Source organism: Poecilia reticulata, linkage group LG7, assembly GCF_000633615.1.
Source record: "Poecilia reticulata strain Guanapo linkage group LG7, Guppy_female_1.0+MT, whole genome shotgun sequence".
NCBI classification, from domain to species: domain Eukaryota; kingdom Metazoa; phylum Chordata; class Actinopteri; order Cyprinodontiformes; family Poeciliidae; genus Poecilia; species Poecilia reticulata.
This window is the reverse complement of record NC_024337.1, coordinates 16,719,945-16,734,718: the sequence shown is the minus strand read 5'-3', so window position 1 is coordinate 16,734,718 and position 14,774 is coordinate 16,719,945. Positions and strand designations below refer to the sequence as shown.

General features: G+C 34.7%; 1 protein-coding gene across 2 annotated transcripts; it reads right to left on the bottom strand.

Moving 5' to 3' along the window:
• Window positions 1-3,457: 3,457 nt before the first annotated feature.
• On the bottom strand, window positions 3,458-10,873 carry LOC103467772 (matrix metalloproteinase-19-like). Of its 2 annotated transcripts, none has more exons than XM_008414439.2 (9): window positions 10,373-10,873; window positions 8,283-8,371; window positions 8,068-8,198; window positions 7,777-7,989; window positions 6,834-7,079; window positions 6,036-6,137; window positions 5,107-5,271; window positions 4,895-5,022; window positions 3,458-3,864 (listed from the first exon to the last, which is right to left on the bottom strand). In XM_008414439.2, exons 1-9 carry the CDS (start codon window positions 10,463-10,465, stop codon window positions 3,625-3,627), a joined length of 1,407 nt encoding a protein of 468 aa, XP_008412661.1. In that variant the 5' UTR covers window positions 10,466-10,873; the 3' UTR covers window positions 3,458-3,624. The 2 variants fall into 2 exon arrangements, with proteins under 2 accessions (XP_008412661.1, XP_008412662.1); XM_008414440.2 differs by lacking the exon at window positions 10,373-10,873 and adding an exon at window positions 8,471-8,836.
• Window positions 10,874-14,774: the final 3,901 nt, after the last annotated feature.

The following is a 14,774-nucleotide window of genomic DNA, read 5'->3' as shown; positions in this document are numbered from 1 at the left end:
TTTTTTTTGCACAAAATCATTCTTGGATATTGAGATTTTAGTCGGGTCAGTCCTACCTATTTGAGTTCCTTCTTTGAAAAGCATTAGTAGAGCCTGCTGCACAACCAATAAGAATGGAGCAACTGTTTTCTGGATGGTAAGCCAACAAAAAAAACGCTTGACTTTTCCTGCAGCCATTGTACAGTGCATACAGCAGTAAAGCCAGCTGACCAAACATGCTGGAGCTCAGCTTGGTAACGGCACAGTGCCCATTGATTGTGGCATGTGCTTAGATTTAGGAGGTTTTTTTAAATAGCTAATTTTCCAGATACCTAAAAACATTAACTTATTACCAAAAAACAGTTTTTAATCGCTCAGGCCCAAATGGAAGTAAAAAAAAACATGCAAAATGTGAATTTTGCACAATAGGTCTCCGTTAATTTTTTCTTCATGTTTGGAACAGTCCATGCCACTTGATGCATCCAGATCCAAACCATATCTTACTTGGGCAATGATATGGATGACCTGATCAAGGCATATTAGAACAATATTGGCCAAACTCGACTCCCAACACCTGTTGCTCTTGTACTGGCTGTGATTTCATGTCAGCTGTATCCGTGATGTTAGCCAACAAGCTTTGTGGTCACGGTTTGTGCGTCAGATTTTCTAAACATGGCAGCCAATTATTATGTGCATGACTGGCAAACTGTGTCAGTCTTTATGCTGTATTATAGGCTCTGCATATTATTTTGTTGGGTATTTTCCTAACAAAGTGACGAAAATTGGCTGCTGCAGCTTCCATGCACACAACTAGAAGCTACGGTTTTGGAGCAGAAACTTTTGTACTGTTGGGTTTCCACTGGCTGGAACCTCACTGAGTTATCAACAAGTCGTATAACAATAGAGAGTAAACATGCTAACATTAGCTTAGCGCTGTGGGAAACTGCTGAGCAGGAAAACGTCATTAGCAGTAGCAAGTTGAAGGGTGTAGTTTTACTGAGAGAACAAAATATAAATTTTTAACCAAGTTATGCCTGTGTTGACGGCATATTAAAGCTGTCAAGATTCTGTTGGGACAAAATATGCAAAGTAAATACTGCATATGTAAAATAAAGGGATACGTGGATCATGAAATTGATGGACTGTAGTGTGATTGTACTCAGTTTACAGGCATATGCATGGCATTGATTTAATTTGCTTTTAATGTGAAAACCAATTAAAACATGATATCTGTAGATGCCCAAATTACTTGGATTTGTCTGTAGGACAAAAAAAAATCTTGATCAGGACATTCTTAACTCACTTAAATAAGACAAGTTAGTTTGCTCAAAGTAAATGTGAATAAAATTGTTAACTGTGGACTATAAACTACTACAATGTTGAGTTGGGCCAAAGCCTCAGAGCTTTTATTTCCTGTATCTTATTTTAAGCTTTATTAAAATGATTTTTTTTAAATTACACTGGTATTTTACTTTATATGAATGCAAACTAGAGATAAAATCCATCCATCCAGGGGAGAGAAAAAAAAAGACTTGTTTTAGATATAGTTGCTGTTTTCTCAACAAGAAAAACTGAGCGATGCACAAAATACAGTGTTTGTCATAGTGACAGAATTATGAAAATATTTTGTTTCTCTTCAGTGTAAACTGAATAAAATGCCAAGTCATTTTCTTAAATGCACTAAAAGATCTTTAGTAAATCTAAAAGTTGTTATTGTAACGAAGATTGTTGTATTTGACAAATTTTATGTTGCCTTTTTCACTTTAGACAACAGTAAACTCAAATATTTGTTATTTTAAATTCTTCTGACATCATCAGGTGAGGTGAAGGATCTCTCCGTCGATCCAATCCGCCTTCATTAGTTCAACATGCTAATCCATCCACGGATTGTTTGCTTGAGAGGTAAACTTTCTAACAACTAATCCAAATCCTGTAAAGGTTCTGCATCATTCGCCACGCAGGTGGATTCACCTTACCTGACCCACTGACACAGGTGAGAGTGAGGCAGACGGCTCAGTAATCTAAAGTTAAAAGCAGATGCTTGAATCCTTTTTATTCTGTTTGTTAAATTTTAAAATAATGAAATATAGATTTTTTTAAGTAACTGTTTGCTTGCTCCAAATTCCAAAGGTTATTTAAATTATTTAATGTTTAGTTAACTTGTATTTTAAACTGTATGAATAGCTTTGCTAGCTCTGCTAACAAATTTTCCCAGAGACTGAAAGTTTGATTTTTGTGATGCTGCTCCAAAATATTCACTTTWATGTCCTTGTGCTACTTTGTAATTGATCTATTTGTTTTCTTGGAGACTTTGTGCTTTTTGAAAACCCATTTATGCACAAGTTTAACTCCTGACCAATTCCTCATCATGATGCTGCCACACTGTGCTTCATGTTTGGAAATTTAATCGGTTTTCCAGCAGATAGCATCAATGACAAAAGCATTTAGCAGGTTGTGCATAATGAATTTCAGTTATTGATGTTTTCTCCACTCTTCCACGAGAGCATGAGTAAATATCAATAAATTCCAAAATATGATTAAATGCAGATGCTCTGTGCAGCTTAAGGAGATAAATTAAAAAATTTTAAGTAACTGGCGCCCTGAAGAAACACATTTCAAATGGGAATGTTTTTCAAGAACAATATTTATGTTTGWGGCACTATGAATGCTGTGCTGTGTAGTCACTGCCATACAGAAATGTAAAAAATAAGGAATAAAATGTGGTTTTTTTATCAGAATTTTGTTGTTATCCCAATATTGCGATAAAATTCTGAGTCCATATGGCTTCGTGTTTGTCGAGTTGCCTTTCAGCTCATGTTGGCACAGGACTTTCTTTAATGTTGATAAAGACAATCAATAAAGACATCTACTGTTTATACTTGCATGTATAAATTGTTCCTCACAAATGAGACTAACTTCTTCTTGGCGGATTTCTTTAGATTTTCCTATAATGTTACACGAGGAGGCGATGTGTTTGAGGAGCTCACCTCCTCAAATGAGCCTTCATTTAACTCAAACATTTCAAATTAACCTATCAGAACCTTCCAAAACTACGACATCATCATTTGGGTTTTCTTATATGATTTTAAAGAGAGCACAATTTTAAAAACTCTGCTGCTCTCTTAATATGGCATTTAGCAAATGGATGTAATTTTAATAATCCTAAATGACCTAAAACAGGAAATGTTGAGACTTTTCTGATCTCCGACAGTCAGGGAAAATAATGTTATTTGTCTCTTCATACAGTTTATGAACATTTCAACAGTATATTTTCAGTTTATTTTAATCAATTTGACAAGGCAGGTAATATTTTATTTGCTAACACAACCTATTTCATACAATCTACATAAATCGCAGAATAAATATAAAAACAAGTATACAGTAAAATACACTAGGGAGACGCTGTTTCAGGGTAACATTCACCGACTACAATACAGACTAAATAAATGAGAAAAAATATGACTATAAATATCTGTCATGTGTTATTCTAACTTTTATTGCAGTAATACAGTGTCCTCTATTCGTGAACTGTTTATAGTAACAGTATATTTCTTGAATCTCCAAGAATCTTGAGTCAAATCCTTCCTCTCTGCTGCCAACGTGAAACATTGTGCCTGTGTTGAACGCCTGGCGGCCCCTAGTGGCTCAGTCGTCGCATTGCATCCAGTTAGATGCCGTGTCCTGGGGATACTTCTTCTCCACTACTTGATTCTTCTGGTTCACACGCCAGTGCTGGCTGCCTTTGAACATGTACACGTAGCCGTCTGTCCACGTCACGGCAGCGTCCGTGTTGCTGGGTACCCCATTGAAGAGATCCCCGATCGGTCTGGGGTACGAACGGAGGTCCGTGGGGCCAAATTCATCCCACGGCCAGTATCCAGAGCCCTGAAATGGAGAAAAACGTAATATTTGACGCAAGAGGAGTCGCAAAAAAGAGAGAGAGAGAGAGAGTAAGTTGATGGAAAGGCTATTTCTGTTTGACTCTGAAATGTTATTTTAATAATCGTCGATTAATTTAGTATTGATTGGCTAACTGAAATCTACAGACTCAAAAAGAGTCAATTTCCTGAAAGAAAACACCGTGAAATAAATAAATAAAATAATTTTTTTTAGAATTTTAAGAAGTCCTAATTGAACGCAGAGAAATTTTTGCAGCTTGATCTTTATGTGGCCTGAAATAAAAATGAATTTAACGCCACTGTTATATAGATAGGACTGAAACGATTAACCGGATAAATTGTGATTGGAATAATCAACTAATTTAGTAATCAATTAATAATAAACTGGAGCACACAGACACAAAAAGGCCATTTGCTAAAAGACCAACCTTTTTGGTGAGTAAACAAGCAAAAAATGTACAAAAATATATATATATATTTGCATTTAAGATAAAAAAGAAATGCTTTTTTCCAGTATATGTTTTGCCCAGAACTCCTCAAATGGCATAATTTTAGATTCACCTGATTCAAATTCGGTGAAAATATAAGAAATCTCCTGTTAAGCACCTTTTGCTATCCAGTTATGAATAGGTAAATCTAAAAATTAATCAACATATCAACTCTATTTTGGTGTGGAGAYGAGCAGAAAAGGTTGAGCTTTTCTCTTGTTGATTGTAAAAGGTTTTTTTAGCTGCAGATCCATCCTTTGCTCCAAATAATGAAGCATTCACTAAACAAATGGTGTTATTGTATTTTAGGTGATAAAATGGCTATTTTATCATTTTAAAAAGAATTTCATTATTTGCTTATTTGCATCTTCTAATGTCTTTCTAATATTGTTTTAAAAAGGCGTAAGCTGCTAAATGAAAAATGTAGAGAATGTACCAATGATTGTATTCAAGTAATCATCAGAATAGTCAATAGAATAATCAGTTATTAGAATATTTATTAGTTGCAGCCCTACTTCTGTTTCTTACTTTCAAAAAGATCAGCTTCTTGTTCTTGGGGAAGTAAAGAGCTGAGTCGATATTTCCAGGAATGTTGGTCAAACGTCTAGGGAAGCCTCTGTCGAGCTTGGAGCCAGTATACCTCCACACTTTGTCTCCTGAAAAGCAGAAAAACATGTAAAAATCACAGAGAGTTTCTTTATTACGAATAAAACTTGGCCAGCAAAAACAACTGGATCCACCTTTCAGGAAGTAAGATTTTCCAGTCCGCTGAGAATAAACAGCTGCATCGATGCTTCCTGGCAGCTCCTTCCACAGAGCAGAAATCACAGTGGGAGTGTTGAAGCCAGAGCTGGACACCGTCCACACATACTGTCCACTGAACACATAAGTCTTACTCGGAGGAGCTGAAGGAAAAACAGGAAGAAAATTACGTATGTCCTCTTGAAGCAAAGTATTACGGCCATTGTAGATACAAAAAGAAAAAAAAGGGAAGAGTAAATGTCCCCCAAAGAACTGAGATTTATCTCAGAAATTTTCTAGAAAAATTCGGAAATTTCTGAGTTTGAAAAGTTGAACATATCCTAACAAAAAAAAAGAAGCCCTCCAAAAATCTGAAATGTTTTTCATAAATTTTCTTGAAATTTCTGAGTTTGAAAAGTCAAAAATTTGTGAGAAAAAACTCAGTCTTCACTAATCTGGGAGATCGCCAAGTTTATTTTTCACAAATTTTTGACTTTTCAAACTCTGAAATTTTCTTCCAGAAAATTACTGAGATTAATCTCAGAATTTCTTTTTTATCTTGCAAATTTCTGACTTTTCAAATTCTGAAATTTTCATGTTTCCCAAGAAAATTTCTGAGTTAATCTCAGATTTTTTTTTTAGCTTTTTCTTGCAAAATGTTAAGTTTTCCAAACTGATAAATGTCCATGTTTTTTGTAAAAAATTTCAGAGATTAATTCCAGAATTTCTGAGATTCTTCTTGCAGAATTTTCAGAAATTTTCTTGTTTTTTCTAGAAAATTTCAGTTTAATTCCAGATTTCTTTTTTTTTTTTGCCTTTTCTTGTACATTTTCAGCTTGTCAAACTCTCAAAACTATCATTTTTTTATGAAATGATAGCAAAGACATTAATGTTTTACTTAAGTAAAATATAGAGCTAATCTCTGTACCTAGCATAACTGCATCCAGTTTGGCTTTGCACGGATCTGGGGCAGCGCCTCGCGGCACCGGCTGGTGAGGAATCACAGATGGAGGACTGTTCTCTGGTTTTCCTAAAAAACAGAAACAACTACATGTTATGTGAACTGCTGCTTAAAGAGGAAAGTCATATTTTAGAGGTAAATAAATTATAAATCTAAATATATTTTTATGAGCTTTACTGTTCATGTTTTAAAGCTAAAAAATAATTTTAAAAAACTATCTTAAAAACAAGAAGTGAGTATTATGTATGATGTCTATGAATTGAGCAGGTTTTAAGATCATACCACAAAGGAAACTAATAAAAAGAAAGCATAACTAATAGCGATGGCCTTTTGGGAAGCAATCAGTAAAGAAATCTATTTGGACATGTAGTCAGATATTTCTGAGTTTGAAAACTTGAAAATTGGCTAGAACAAAAGTTTCCAAAAGTCTAACATGTTTTTCTAGAATATTTCTGAGATTAATCTCAAAATTGATCAGTTTTTTGGCATAAACTTAGACTGCCGTGAAAAAGTTGGGTATAGGTGACATCTGGGCAAAAAAAGTGGATTTTGGCCACATTTGCTTACTGTGTGAACCTGATCTCTGTCTGCATGGTCATATGGCAAATAATCAACTATGTATTTAGGGGTACAGAGTGTTTTCTTGTTTTTTCTGAGCAGGAGAAAACAAGGATCACAAGTTAAAAGTCTGAACAGACCATATAAAAGCTTATGCATCCTTTATTAAAAAAAAACAATTTCTCTTTCACCAGATTCAAGCATTACCATACAAAGCTTGGATCCCCTTTATATCATCCGGATGCAGCTTGAAGTCAGCGCGGTATCCGATATAAATGGGTCCCATAAGCGCGCTGTAGTACTGCGAGTGGCCCAAGCCGAGAGCGTGACCGATCTCATGAGCAGCCACAATCCTCAGGTTGGAGCCGGAGCTCTTTCCCTCTGTCCACAGTTCATCTTCATCAAAGTGCACGATGCCTGACTCGGGAGCATCAGCGTGCGCTAAAACGTGACCTGTGGGCGAAGAAAGAACGTCATCTCACTCTTTTTCAAATCTCACCTTAAAGGGGACCTATTATGCAAAACATTTTGCAGATAATTGTACTTCCATTTGTGTCTCAACTGCTTCTAAAAAACACCCAGCCATTTTTTGGTAAAAAGTTATTGTTTTTTGGTGTCTGAAAAAGGAGCCTTTTCAAAAACCTCCCGAATGTTAAGTCACATTTGATGGGCACTGCGCTGTTACCTGGGTGAGTGTTTGGTCAACTGGTTTTACTGCTGTATGCGCTCTACAATGGCTGCTGGAAAACACAAGTGTTTTGTTGTTGACTTACCATTGTGCAGGAGGCTCAACTAATGCTTTTCAAAGATGTACTGTTGTATAATTATACATTTGTTAGCAGCCATTTTGAATTAGGGGGCGTGGCCAGCAGCAACTTATTTTGATTTAAAGTGACAAGACACCCTAAAACAGCTTATTCTGAACTGAGCAGAGTAAAACTTCATTATCTAAGAAGGATTTTGTGCAAAAAAATGTAAAGAATATGTTTTGTGCAGCCCATASACCCATCCTAATCTGTTCAAGGAAGCATAATAGGTCACCTTTAAAGCAGAAATGTCTACAAACTTGAATTTCAGAATCAGAAAAATTTATTGTCATTGTCAGAAAGACAACAAAATTGCAGTTTCAGTGATCTAATTTTCCTCCCACCTCGTCCATCAAAGGGCACGGGGCACGACTTGTCTTTTGTGTGAAAGGAGATTTTTATATCTGCCCTTCCTTGGTGCAGCTCCCTGAACTTTAAAGAYGACACGTCGCTCCAGTACTTGAATGCGGTCTGAATGGCCTGCCGGGTCTTTGAGGCGCCCAGGTCGGGGGTGTAATTGTAAATGCGATACGTCAGCATCTTCTTCCGCCAGTAACCTGTTCAATAATAACCGTAGTTAACGCTTACACACTTCACCGGTCAGTGAATGTGTTTCACAGAGGAAAGATACTCACCCATAATTCGATATTTGAGAGAATTGTTTGTGAAAGAGTCTTCCAGACCGCAGCGGGGCTGCCTCATCATTTCCAGTGTGGATGAATCCAGGTTTCCAGACACTTGAAGGTTGGATACTTTCTGAAAGATTCTGACATGGACATTAAACKTAACTCTCATTGATTCCAATGAATAGCCAATAATAAATGAAGATGTGAACCTCATTTAGCGTCACCTCAGGGCTTCCTCTATTTTTTCAGGTGGAGGGTTGAGATGTGTGTTSTCCAGTGGGATGTGCAGGTAGCCATACTTCCTTAAATATGCCTAAAAAGAAAAAGSAATCAGTTTAACAGCYGGRCACCAAATCAATTTATTGAACCCTCGAGGGAAGGGTTACTGCCACGTTACAATCATAATCTTCACCGTATTTGATTGTGCATGTGATTCCAGGGAAGTAAATAATGTTTTACAAATCAGGAAGACTGACAACTAACAAAATTGAACCACTTTTTTTTCAGAAATTACAGCTGTAAATCTGGTATGAGGAGTTTCTACCAGCTTTACAGATGTAGAGACTGAAATTCCTGCTCATTTTTGTTTACAAAATTACAAAAAGCTTAGTTAAATAGATAAGATTCATGAACGGCAACRTTCAGCGTAAGTTACATGACAAAACCGGTTTAAACTGGTTTTTCTTTTAGTGCAGTTATATTGTTGCATTACTGCCCCCTTATGGCCAAGAGAGGTATCGGTGTGTTAATTCACTCAACTAAATTTTGTTCACACAAARCTAAATTATTTCGTATGTTATCTTTACTAGAATTAGAATTAATTTAACACAACAAACACATTTTTATGTGTTAACTTGAAATTAAATACTAATATTTAATTCCAATATTCATTAAATATGAATATTAATTCCCTGTTTCACATCTTTGAGGGCAAATTTGTAATTGGATTTAAGTCCAATTAAACCCATTTGATGAAGTCATGCTAACACACTGCAAAAACACAAAACCTTGTCAAATATTTTTGRTCTAGTTTCTAGTGCAAATGCCTTAGCACACTTGAAACAAAACATTTTCCTCATTGTTGTGAGCAAAATAATCTGCTAGTGGAACTAGTATTTTTAAATACTTAAAATAGCATTCTTTAAATCAATATTAATTACTCATTTAAAACAAGTTTCTATGTTGCTGAAAAAAATATTGTAAGTTAGTTTTGCCATATTTCAAATTGGTAAAATCAYCAGAAAACCTGGGATAAATGTTCACTGTTATGCTGATAATACCCAACTATATTTATCAATAAATACTGATGTGTTTGTTGGGTAGACAACAGACATAAAGACATAAAAATCTAAACAGAAACTGATTAGTCAGTTTTGCATTGGCCCCCAAGAATAAAGTAAAGAACCTCTGTGTTATTTTTKACCAGAATATTGAAGTMYCATATTAAACAAGTTTATATCATTTCCTATTTTAATYTCGGGGATATTGCCTAAATTAGAAATATCTTGTCCAGGAGTGATGCTGAAAAACTRRTTCATGCATTTGCTACTTCAAGGCTGCTTCAGCTGATCCAAAGCAAGAGTTCAAACAGAGAAATCTCCTATTTCAGTTTGTTAAATCCAAATTATAATTCAAGGTTCTCCTTCTCACATATGTAGCTCTTAATAATCAAACTCAATCGTATGTCAGAGATCTGATTGAATATTTTCATAACAGAGAACTTCACTACATCTACAAACTCTAGAAGTTGAATGTAAGGCAGATATTTTAGTTATCAGTGCAAAATTATCAAAATCAAATTAGCCAGTATTGCTGGGGATATTGCTGAGATAATGACTATCAGGAATCTGCTGGGAATCGCCTTGAGATTTATTATAAATTACTGATATTTAAATAAACTGAAGTGCATTGAATTTCCTTTGCCTGCCAGTGAATGACAGATTGAAAAACCCTCTACGGGATGTTCAAAACTCAGGATATTACTGTATAAACTACATTTTAATCTTTTCGCAACTTTACTTTTTATTTGTTTCCATGGAGCTTAAAACAAAAACTTCATGGAAAAGAGTCCAATTCACGTTGAATTTATGTCATTAAAATGACAAAATGTTTACAAAGGGGCATGAATACTGCATTATACACAGAATATGCTCTACAAACTTTAAAAAATGTAATTATCCAYTTAATGATGACAATAAAAAATCTAATAAACATTTAAATAATTGAGTATTAAACTGAGTTTTCATTTATAGCTGCTAAATTCCCTCTATCTGCAGTAAAACTGCAGCAGCACCGCGGTTTAGTTTTTTCTTACCACTGCTTCGGTGACGTCCTCGCTGCTCAGAGCAACAGATGAAGCTGTTGTCAGCAAAACAAGAAGCACCATTAGCTCCGGTCTGCAGAACATTTTCCGCTTTGGCTCCTTTGCCACAGATGAAAAGGAAAAACTGTCTAGAATAAAGTATGTTGGTTTCTTTTTTAACTTAATGCATGCATTAATGCTCTGTCTTTGTAGCTGTAGCCACAGTCATCCTCTGTAAATTAGCCCTTTTACATCTGCGYTGAAGCTGGTTAGTTTGGGCACTCGCTTTTATAGCGAGTATTTGCTCCAGACATGCCTCCCAACCACACAATAAAACCTTGACAAGGAATGTGAAGAGTGGAGTATAGAAAAAAAAAACATGCTAATTTCAGGCACAAACTGCATGATCAACTCTTTGCACACCATCATTTTGAGCCCCTTGAAGTGTGYAAAAATAACTCAGACATGTTTGCTTCAAAGGGAGCAAATTTTGGGATTAGGGCTGTTGAGAAAAGGGGGCTAGCTTCCTGCTAGTAATGAAAGGTGCTGACTGTGAACARATAAACATTWAATTATAAAACAAGAAACATGKKACTGATAAGCTGAGGTAGCTTGAGTCATCCCGAACTTGTGTGAACGAGAAATTGTTTCATATTTGCATGTCTTGCAGCGTCTCCAGCAGAATCTGATTCTATTTTTTTGTTGCTTCATTGTTTCCAGTTTGTGAAAAAACAAGTGACCACATGTTCCCTAGAGGGACAAGAGGAACCGCTTGTTATTTTCCTCCTTAATGTAGGATCACATTCAAGGAAAACCAGCGACGCCTCCAAGTAACCATTGCAACAAATCAGTGACAGAGAACGTCTCGTTTTCAGTCTCACTGAGAGACAATGGCTCATAAAAWCTGGGAGGAGAGAAAAAGTCACATCTCTAATCTCCAACCATGTTTAAAAAGCATGGCTAATATTAATGGTAACGCATGATTTAGTCATTCTGAGAAAAGTAAAAGATTTTTTTCTGTTCCCTTAAGGCTTAAGCTTTTGGCTTTTGGCTAATGGAGGAGAAAAAACCCAGTTCAAGTTGCACATGACTACTGAAAGTGTTATTGGATGTACACTACAAAAACACAAAGTCTTACAAAGTATTTATGCTTCGTTTCTAGTGCAAATATCTTAGCACACTTGACATGAGACGAAACTAAGTTAAAAGTAACTTTTCAGTAAAATAAACATGCTTGTTTCAAGTAAATAATCCTTGAATAAAGATTATAATAAAGTACTGCTTTCACTTTTAGATTATTTCTCTTATAAAATGGGAAAATGTGTTATTATAAGTGACATAATCTGCAACAATATTAATTTGTTATTGACTTAAAAAAAATCCTATGCTGAAAAGTTACTTGTTAGTTTTGTAATATAACAGAGTACTATAATATTTGCACTAGAAACTGTACAAAAACTACTTGGTAAGAGTGTGTTTTTCAGTGTACTTAGAAAACTACGAAAAGATATTGCATGATTGATTGCCAACAGCAAATGTTGATATATTTGTTAATTTTACAGCTATGAGGTTTAGTTTATGTCTMATTATTGGTTATTTATAATCACACTGTTTAAAATTTATTAAAGAGGTTTAATAAATACCGTTTAAAAGTTTCTTTCTTTTTATCTGTTTCTTTCAAACACAACAGAAACATAATGTGGATCAAAGTGAGCAATATGTAACACAGTTATGTAAAATATAACTGAAGCCTCRTCTGTAACCAGATACAAGCAGATGTCCAGTAAGAACGATCATCCTTCAGTTACCTAGTGCAGGTAAGATACTGACTGCTCTTAGTGGAGCYGTCCCTTTAAGTTAACTACATTCATCAGAGAGAAAGAAATGGCTGCATTCATATAATGCCTTTCTATTCTYSTTGACCACTYGATGCTTTACAACACAAACCACAACAACCCCAATGGCACACATATGAATACATCGCTTTTTACTCAACGCACCATGTACATTTCTGTTCCAAMGCTCAGCGACCGCATAAGAAGCAATATTGTGAAGGGAAAGATTGGGCTGCTTCTTTAATTTTTTTTTAATTTAATTATAACTGCAATAGGATACAACAACATTGAGTAACCTTTGGTGTTATTGGGGGTCTCCCTTTTTTTAAATCAGGATAAATAAGACATTGGAATAATTTACCAAATACTTCAGGACAGCGCTGAAAGGTACGAGCAGACTTTGCATCTGCTGTTAGGTCAAAGAATTTTCTTTTGTTTCACTTTTTTGAGAACAATGTTTTGAGTAACACTTTACTCAAAATCAGACTTGGGTGCCATCTTGCCCAGCCATGGTTAATAAAGATGTGTATTAATTAGTGGCTGGGCAGAAAGAAAACTAACTACGCCATAAAAAATGTACAAAAATTTTACAAAAAAATTCTGACCATTTTGTTGGTTTCAATCAAATCTTGCCCGTTTAGATTGTAGTTGAGCAGATAAAAAATGTTTAAAAAAGACACAAGACATTTTATTTAAATGTATAATAATTATTGTTGTTGTTGTTTTTTGTTGGTTATTTTGCTGAGCTGACAGAAAAAAACCCAATTTGCATTGTCATTTTACATCTTCGTTGTTCTTTGCACAATCATTTGCACATTGTTTTGTAAATAGGATTTTGTAAAATCAGGCATATTTTGTACATTTTTAAAATGATCGTGTTGAATGGAAAAATGGAAAAAATAAAAACATTATTCTACTCAGTTGCAAATTTCTTTGAAACTTTTTTCAGTAAATGCACAGAATTGTTCCTTATGTTGTAACTTTAACCTCATGTTGTAACTTTTATTGGTTTTTTTAAAATATATTTTACCTTTGTGTGAATCAGCATGCTATTCCCCCACTGAGAGACAACATATCTACTCTAAAAAGTCAAAAGTTAAATTTAAGAATCTCTCCTCCCATAGGTTTCCTTTGGAGTCTAAATGTAGACAAAGCAAGCTGTTTAAGTTTAAGTTGATTAAAATAGACAAAATTAGAATGTCTGTTTAGTCTAAATTTTGATGGAGAATGTGAGCTAAAAAAAAGTAATGTTTTACTGAGTCTTTTTGAGCAAAATGAGGGCAACGACTGGCTGACCTGACAAGAGCAAAAAATTTAAAAAAAGGGGAGTCCATCCATATCCAGTGTTTGGAGAGCAATTCAACAATGCAATGAAAAGCTCACAGCCTTCTAGGAATAACTTTTATTGTCTGGATAATGACATGTACATATCAAGTGTTTGTTTGGAAAAATATCAAACCAAAACAGAAATTTCATTTTTAGGAAGAAGCTTGTGCTACATTCTAGCATGAAACCCATTCAGTCTGGTGACAAAAAATTAACTGGTTCAACTTAGTTGTTGCAGCATCGGTGCCAGGAAAGGAAGGTGGAAAAATAATTTATTAAATATAACTGGATTTCATGAAAAACAAATTTCAGAAAATCATGTTTTTGCAATACGTTTTGTAAATAAACTGCAACAATACCTGAGAATAGTAGGAGGCAAACAATTAATCGACTTATTAGTAGTTTATTAGATTAAAATTAGTTCCAAACAATTAACTAATAACGTCAACTCAGACCTTCAGTTAGTATTTTATTTTGACCGCCGTCCAGCAGAGGGCGCCGCTGGTCATCCATCTTTTAAAAACTTAAAWTTWMSSMAAAWWWTTKGRRRWTKSYTKKTKGRWYMWTKRWYYKSMRKKSCCMWKKTWARRAARRAAAAAAKAACCAAAGCTTTATTCTGTTGAATGKTTTTAATAAGTTTTGACCAACAATTGAGCTCCAAGACGGAAAAATAAAATCTATAAGTCTTTAGCTACACATGTAATGCTCCTTGGTAGGATAGGTTCACTTTTCCTCGCTTAATTATGGGATTTATTAGCAAAACGAAAAGTACAGCCACACCTTCCTCTCAACATACACATACAGTTTTCCATGGTCTCTGTCCTGCTGGCCACAGTAACATCCAGGTTACTTAGAGTAAAAAGTAAAACTTACTGAAACAAGAAGACAAATACATGATTTATTTACTGTACTGACTCAAGATGTGGCATCAGTGACAATGATAAACCATTTCAACATCAAATACTGCAAAAACACAAAATCCTACCTTGTACTTTTGTCTAGTTTCTAATGCAAATATGTGAAAACTAAATTACAAGTAACTTTTCAGCTTATAGGAGCTTCTTTTAAGTCAATATTTCATTAATATTGTTAAAAAGTACTATTTCACTTATTACATGGAAATAATAAATTAATCTGTCAGAGGAAATAGTACTTTTTAAATCAATATTAAAGAATTATTAACCTAAAACAAACTCCTATAACTTGCTGAAAATGTACTTTTAAATTTGTTCTGTCTTATTTCAAGTGTTTTA